We start from the raw sequence: 8390 nt of genomic DNA on the forward strand, positions 1-8390 counted from the left end.
TCCAATTTACTCCGTCCATTTCACCTTGATATTCTAGATTTACCAGCTTCTGCACGTACATAAGAAAGAGATGTTTTCTACTACTCTCAGCTCAACTTCTCCGCGCAAAAGCCTGTCTTCACAAGTTCAGTACACAACAGACCCCAGAGGTCCGGACAAAAATCTACACAATACGAGTAATGACCCCATATCGAATCACGCCCATGGAGTCACGGGGCGTCAATTGCTGGTACTAGGCCTCCATACTAGCACAATGTCTCTCATCATGTGGAACAGCTTTGTTATACTCGAACCGGGCGGTATCGACTCTTTTGAAGTCTTCCTCCTCATCTGCATCTTCTTCGGCTCCATCTCACTTGTCATCGATCTCTGGACCAGCACCATCGGCCTCTGTATCATGATATTCGGGAACCCAGAGAGATCCATATTCCCTTACTTCGACGCCAAAGGTCCGCTTCCAGAACTACATTCAACCACGGCACTTACCATCTATATGCGCAACGAAGACCCAGGTCCGATATTCGATCGCCTGCTCGCTATTCACGACAGCTTGTCTCAAATTGATCGTCTGAAAAGCTTCAGATTCGTCTTGCTAAGCGATACAACCAACGTGGACGTCATACGCATGGAAGAAGAAGGATTCGAGGAGATCAAAGATAGCCTGAGCATGGGCACGTATCGAACGGCTTTTTACCGCCGCCGCAAGGAAAACATTGGCTTTAAAGCTGGCAATGCTTTTGATTATGTCGAGCAACATTCCCAGGGCGATGAGTTCTTCGTTCCACTCGACTCAGACAGCACTATGAGTGGTGATCTTCTGGTACGACTAGTCGACAGCATGGAGAAGAATCCTCAAATTGGCATCATACAAACCCAATTCGGCAGCACACCGTCCATGAGTGGCTTCAACCGCATCATGAACTTCTTCACCAGGCATATCCACAACACGGGTCTGAGCTGGTGGTACCGCGATCGTGCGATTTATTGGGGTCACAACGCAACCATTCGCACTCGCGCTTTTTTGCATCACTGCAAATTGCCGTTTCTCGCGGAGAGACCGCCGCTCGGGGGATGGGTTCTGAGTCACGACGTCATAGAATCCAAGTTCATGGGCCGCGCTGGCTACGAAGTCTGGCTGCTGCCCGTCGAGACTGGTAGTTACGAAACGAACCCGCCTACTCTGATTGACCATATTCGCCGGGATGTTCGCTGGTGCCGGGGTACTCTTCAGTATATTGCTTTGCTCAAGCAGCCTGGCCTGGATTTCTTTGACCGCGTCCAGATATGTCAGATCATATGTTCATATCTGGGCCCGGCTGTTTGGACCGTGGTCACCTCTGCTATTATTGTCAGGTCGGCAATGAACCAGTCCAGCACTGAGGATATCGATTATCTCAACGTTTACTCGCAACGGCTGATCGTCGCTTTGACCACTTTCCCCAGGGCTGCTAGCATTGCCTACATAGCAAGGAAGTGCGTCAGAAGCTGCGACGATGGCTTTCGCTGGGCCATCTCCTGTTTGTTACATTTTCTCTATATAGCGCTCGTCGCTCCCACCATTAGTATCGCGATAACTGCTCAGGTCTTCGGTTCCTTCATTGAAAGTTCATTTGGCTGGGAAGGCCAAAATCGCGAGCGTCTTGGCCTCGGCTGGCGGGACAGCTTCCGAGCGCTCTGGCTGCAAACCTCAATTGGTGTCGGTATCGCGGGCGGAATGCTTACACAGAATGGTTTTGGGGTCGTTCGGGTTTTTGTGCTTGCTTTGAGCCTGTTGTTGAGCGTACCGGCTGCAGTCTTGACCGCATCGCCTTATTTGAGCGGTATCGTCCTTCGTATGCGCTTGTTCAATATTCCGGAAGAGGTTGCACTGCCACCAATACTGTCTTCGATCGTACCGCCTGAGATTCACTCGCTTTCTCGGCAGAAGATGAAGATTTGAAAGATAGTCTACCGGCGGGTTGAGTAAATAGTTCGTAACTCAAGCGCGTCATCAACAGTTCTCATTGAATGCTCACGACTCCCACTTTAAGATATGAAGAGTGCAACATTACCGATCGATCGATCGAGTAGACCATAAGCATGAATGTAAGGACAAGAGCCCTTCGCATGACCGCAGTTTAGCCGATGGTGTGACTTAAGGGCGCTACAAGAGGCCTTGAGGGCGATACACAATCCATGGTTTGCTTTCCGGAATACCGGTGTTCCTAGGAAGCGAGAATTCCGCAGTATTGTGCGCACGCGTCGAACGAGCTGTGAGTGCGAAGGCAGCAAGTAGGCATATCACGGAAAAGCTGTTTGCCCCGACACTTATTCTATACAGATCGAGACCGCAAAACCAAGACAACAGTGCCATTACGCGCCGTATCTGTCTACCCATACGTCTTTCCTTTCTCCGCCGCCTTTGGTGGCATGTTTTAATAATTAGCCTGACCTATGTATTCTACCCTGCTGTAGCTGTTAGCTCTTGAGCTGCAGCGCTGTCTCTGGCGCACTCGCTGTATGGTTGCTAATAGAATAGGCGCTGTTCGAGCATATTATAGTTCTATACGGTGTAGAAGATGTTTTTGGAGGCATTGCTATCTTAGCGGCGATATATGCTTGAAATTGAGGGAATGCTGGGATATTGCTAGTTGCGACAGGCGCTTGTGTGGGTATAGATGAGTGGATTGTGAGAAACGAAGCAGGAGGCGGGATATGTAGTTGCTGAGGATCTGGGAGTGTGATGACGGAATTAGGCGTGGTTATAATGGGTTGCTGAGTTGAAGGAATTTATGGGACGGCAGTGGAATTCAAAAGCTTGCGGGTTGGGACGATAGATAGGAAAATTCTAACAAGTTTCTGCAAAAGTGCGCTATATAACAGCCTGCGTGTTCAAATTGCTTTTTCGAACGAATGCGCGAATGGATTGTTATAACGAAAGTGGACCGTTCGAGGGCGCGTTATGACAGCGGCGTTGCGTCCCGCGTTATAAATAAGAGCCACATGTGGATCATCGCGATGACCGATATCTCGAGCGCAAACGTTTTGCTACAGGATAACAATACCACTAAAGGTATACATGATTGCTCTCAGGGCCTGCCGCGGCTGACGTCCTCTACAGTACAATATCCGTGCACTCAATGCCCGCCGTCGGTCAATGCCCGCCACCCCACCACAACAACAAACCTTCAACGCGTCACAACTCCACCAATATGGATCCGATTCAAGAAGCGATTGTATATATCAAATTGCACGAGCTAGGAGATGATTTCTCGTACACAAAAGTTGCTGCCCAGTTCGGTGTTGAGCGCAGTACGCTCGCTCGAAGGCACCAGGGTGTGCACGAGCAGCGCGGAGTCTCCCAACGATCCCTACACCCAGAACGCGAAGCCGAGCTTGTACGATATATCGAAACGCTTACTGAACGACGTTTGCCGCCTAAAAAAGTAATGATACAGCAGTTTGCCAGCCAACTGGCTGGCAAACCGGTCTCCGATACCTGGGTTAAGCGGTTTCTCCGCCGTCATCCCAACCATCTCATCTTTCGCTCGGGCAAAGCCATGGCCAAGGAGCGGACCAAAGCTGATTCAGGACCCAAGTACAGCTTGTATTCCGAGCCATTACACGAAAAATGGAGGAGTACAACGTACAACCAACACATGTATTCAATATGGACAAAAAGGGGTTTCAACTTGGCCGGGTTGGCGATACAAAACGTATATTCAGCAGAAGACTCTACGAGCAAAAAGGGGCAAGGCAAGCACTTGAAGATGGCTCAAGCGAGTGGATAACGGTGATAGCTTGTATTTGTTCGGATGGCAAACCTCTGAGTCCTACACTCATCCTCCAGGGAGCCAACGGAGCTGTTCAATCAAGCTGGGTTGAAGCTATATCGGAAGGGGAGCACTCAGTCTTTGTAACCTTATCTCCCTCCGGCTGGAGCAACAACGATATTGGGTTAGCTTGGCTCAAGGAGGTGTTTGAATGAGAGACCAGACGATACGCTTCAACTAGGTATCGATTACTACTCCTTGACGGCCATGGATCCCATGTAACCATGGAGTTTATTGAGTATTGCCACGAGCACAAGATCCTGTTGGCTGTACTGCCTCCTCATGCTACTCATACTCTTCAACCGCTTGACGTTTGTACGTTCAAACCCCTGGCGGACGCTTACTCAACTCAGCTGCAAGGATTTCTCCAGGACAGCCAGGAGTTGCTCAATTTAACTAAAGGAGACTTCTTCCCGCTCTTCTGGAGCTCCTGGACCTCTGTATTTAAACCTCAACTCATCCAGAGGTCGTTTAAAGCCACCGGAGTATACCCACCCAACCCGGACGTTATACTCCAGAAGTTTGCCAAGGAAGCTTCAGATTCTGAGAACAGCAACTCAGTACTATCGCGGAGCGATTGGCTCAAGCTCAAGTCAATCGTACGCCGTGAGGTGAAGGATCAGGGCAGTAAGGACGTCAAGAAGCTTCAACGAAGCTCGTGCCACATCTCAGCTCAAAATCAGATCCTTCACGACGAGGTACAAGGCCTCAGGAGGGCTCTATCCATCAAAGAGAGCCGTTCCAAGACGTCGTACACTCTCCAGCTTGATGAGGATAACGAGTATAACGGGGGAGCTATTGTATGGTCACCTAAAAGGATGCAACAAGCTCGGGATCGTCGGGCAGCACAACAACAACAAGCCGAGCTTGAAAAGCTTCAAAAAGCCAAGCAAGCCGAGATCAACAAGGCAGCACGCGATTTTGAAGCTCAACTCAAAGCCGCGAAGCGTGTAGAGCGTGAGAAACGTCGGGAGGAGAAGCTGGTGGAGGACGCTGCAAAACAGGCCAAGAAACAACACCAGCAGCTCATCAACAACACCAAAAAGCTTATAAAACTTTCCCAAAAGGGTAAGCGCAATGCTTCACAATCCCATACGCCAGCTACAAAGCGTCAAAAGCGTGTTGGGGGTGGTACAGCGTCTGGGGAAGCCCGGGTAGTCGCACAGCCAGTTCCACCCAAAACCACCAGAACGCGTACAATCCGCCGCCCAAAAAAAGATTTGGACTAGCGCAAAGTCTTCGCAGGCTATTATATAGTATCAACCCACTTTTGCGCAATATTATTACGATTTGTTGAGGCGTTACAGCTGCAATACTCATGAAGCTGTTGTGTTGTTGCCCGGGCATTGACCGACGGCGGGCATTGAGTGCACGGATACTGTAGTACAGATGGTATTGACCGACGAGGCTGAGCGCTTCCTATGTACATATTGAGGACCTGTGCGACTGATGAGACACCGATGAACAACCAATTGGCCGTGCATTTGTTATCATCTACCTACACTGATGCAGTGAGATCTCGTCTCATCTCCACATATCATTATTTTTGAAGTACGTATTACTATTAAAAGTCGTCTGCCCGCGAACAATGTCTCACCTTACAGCCCTCGCAGTGCTCGCTTTTATGCGGTCCACGACCTAACCCGGTACCGATTGGTGGCTGCACAACTCTTATGCCCGCCCATCTCTTGAGCCAGTACGCAATCCGCTCTACGTATGATTCCTCATCGAGTGGGAGGCTTCCCAGCCAGTTGCAAGACTCGCAACGCTGATTATACACGATAGCGTTGTATCCATTCTGAGGATATCCTCTGATCCAGATCGCTACGACCATACTGCTCCACCTTTTCTTTCTGCATGCATTGTTGTCGCATGTAAATTTTCCCATAACAGTTGTCTCGCGCTCTTTTTCAAAATGAGCCTTTATGTTGTGGTTGAACCACGTCGAAGTTATAGCGGGCGCGCCGGCGTCAGCAATACGTTGGTGCAATTCGGGAAACGTGAAGGAAGTCCTTGTCTCCTCTTGTCGTGTGGAAACGCGCGCTCGGCCGATCGTTGGTTGTGTGGTAGTAGCATCAACGTCTGATACAGTGGGAGCTTGCATTGCGTCTTCAAGTGGCTCGAAGGGTAAGTCGAAGATTGGGTTTGCGTGTGAACCGTTCTCTGTTGTGGTGTGGCGCCTGCGCTGACCACCGTGCATGGTCGAGGGGACATCTGGAGACGTTGAGAACCGCAAGGGGACATATTGGGTAAAGGGAACAGATGTAACAGATACAGTAACTGAGTTTCTTCGGCATCTCTGGTGGACTAAAGAATCATCTTAGTGCTGCTCTAATGCGGAGTAATTGCTAAAGGAGCGATTACATGGCTTACAGCCCAAGGTTTTTGGATGCTTTGGTGAGTCCTCTTTATGCTGTTTGAGGGCCCTCTCGCTGCTGAAATTACGATTGCACAATACACAAATGCTCATTGTGTGTCTTATTCGGGTTTGTGGTGGGTCTGTCGCTTGGGACTGAGGCCACATAAGAAATACCGACGACTGCTGAGTTTAGCTCACAAGACAAGGATCGGAACAAGGTGACTATCCTGTACAAGCCTCATGCCATTGTGGAGCCAATAGTTAGGTGACACATCAGGCGCTGTGGCTGCATGTGCGAGTTGTTTTCCTGGAAGCGCACGCATAAATTGACACGGAGTGCGACAAGTTCGAACTGCGCCCCACCCACACCAAGACTTACTCATTACAACCTGTCGGATGATTGGGTGTGATATCATACTCAGAAAGACCAGGAGAGAATGTATATTGTTGTTGTTGACAGCATTGCAACTGAGCTTATATAGAAGTTATCGCACGGCGTTATCAGTAACGAGGTATCCGACAGCGCTTAGCCTGCAGCACGAGCCCTTATCGTGGCGATTATGATCTGAGCACATAACCTCTGGTTGAGCTGAGGATCTAGGTGCGGGGCTGAGCGGCCTGGTATGCAAGGTGTCGTGTTAGCGCATATGCAGAGAGTGTCCATGAACAACGCGTCAGTGCGTGGGTATGATGCCGTTTACAGCTTATCATGCACAAATCCAGCACGAGACCTCTTCAAAACGACCCTGTGTTAAAGACCATGTCTCTTTTTCTCTGACTACAGCTCCAGTTTAAGGATTTTTTACCCTCAGATTTTCCCAACATCATACAAATTGTACCAACCAAACTGCTTCCATCGCAATGGCTAAAAAGGCCAAGAGCGCCAAGATAGCTGGAGAGGCGCTTCCTCAACTGAGGACAAGGTGAGGCAGGCTTTCTCCGTTCATACAAGCACACTGTTTAAAGCTGATTACCTCAGCCTATATACAAGTCCACCTGTTACCTTATATTTTGGTCCTACTCATCAGATATACTATCTCCCAGAGGTTCTGCTGCAAAGATTGAAGAATATCCCGAGTCGTGATCCATGGACACACGAGATTCACCTCGTAGATGTTGACGCAAGCATTGGTCACGTCTTGATCCACTTTCTGCACACGGGTGTCTATCAGACACTCAACGACGAAGATGTTGAAGATGCCGACAACAAACACAAAAGTCTCGTCCGAAATGAGTGTCAGACAGCTTTGCTTGCTGTAGAAGCTGCTAAGAAGTGCAGCGTGCCTGGCCTTCAGGACCTAGCAAAAGTCGAGCTGGAGCGACGAGGCAACGAGATGAGTTTACGTGACGCCGTGCGCGCCATTCGAGAAGAGTTTGTTGCAGGGCCTTCCGACGAGCATGCGTGGCTCCGAGACTTCGTGTCGAGAAAAGTTCGATGGACCTTTGAACGAGACCAGCCCATGTTCTCGGCACCAGACTTCTTCGAAAACATTGAAAGCCCTACGCTGACGCAGCTTTTGGCTCAAGCCATCGTTGGTCTGTACAGCGAGGAAGTAGAAAAGTTGCGAAAAGGAAAGGCGGCGACTAACAAAATGCCAACTCCCGAACATAGTGAGCCTCTAGGCATCTATCTGCCTCATCTACCAAGATTGCCTCCCAAGGGCATTGCGGCAACTTCCATTGCATGTCTGGCGTCTGTGGAGAAATTTGAGGCTTTTGATGACTCGGCGGCTGCGTGGGATCCTTGTAATCTGGACCAGGGCCCCAGGTGATAGGATGAAGGCTAGCGCGCCTGCAGCCTTGTCTTCTTGCAACACGGAAGAGAAGATGCAGCTCAAAGTCAAGCTTGAAGGAGAGCAATTTCAGTGCGAAGGAGTAGGACGCTTGGAACAGGAACGCATCGTGGCAGAGGAAGCTGCGTGTGCTGCTGAAGAAGAACAAGCGTGTATAGAAGCTGGAAAAGTCAAGGTAGCACAGATAGCGACGGAAGAGAAAGAATCTTGTTGTATCGCTAAGAAGGAATCTAAAGCAAGTTCTGGATGGGGTATGCTTGGTTCAGGTAAGACGAAAGAGTCAACAAAGCAGAGACATGAGAGCAGAGTTGCTAACAATCAATCCAAACTGATGAGACTGACTGACTGACTGATTGCTTGGCAGTCAGTTCAGTGTCAGTTTAGAGCTCTCGTCTTATCAGTCAGTTCAGTTTAGAGCTCTTAAAC

General features: G+C 49.5%; 2 protein-coding genes across 2 annotated transcripts; both read left to right on the forward strand.

The window, feature by feature from the left end:
• Positions 1–203: 203 nt before the first annotated feature.
• J4E82_011611 (uncharacterized protein) lies at positions 204–1939 on the forward strand (the record flags this gene model as incomplete). The annotated part of the gene is made up of 2 exons (XM_051737811.1): positions 204–208; positions 277–1939. 2 exons carry the CDS (start codon positions 204–206, stop codon positions 1937–1939), a joined length of 1668 nt encoding a protein of 555 aa, XP_051582429.1.
• A 5093-nt stretch (positions 1940–7032) lies between these two features.
• J4E82_011612 (uncharacterized protein) lies at positions 7033–7943 on the forward strand (the record flags this gene model as incomplete). The annotated part of the gene is made up of 2 exons (XM_051737812.1): positions 7033–7094; positions 7151–7943. 2 exons carry the CDS (start codon positions 7033–7035, stop codon positions 7941–7943), a joined length of 855 nt encoding a protein of 284 aa, XP_051582430.1.
• Positions 7944–8390: the final 447 nt, after the last annotated feature.

The sequence above is a fragment of the Alternaria postmessia genome, assembly GCF_024291825.1.
Source record: "Alternaria postmessia strain BMP 2775 chromosome Unknown scaffold_247, whole genome shotgun sequence".
In the NCBI taxonomy this organism is placed as follows: domain Eukaryota; kingdom Fungi; phylum Ascomycota; class Dothideomycetes; order Pleosporales; family Pleosporaceae; genus Alternaria; species Alternaria postmessia.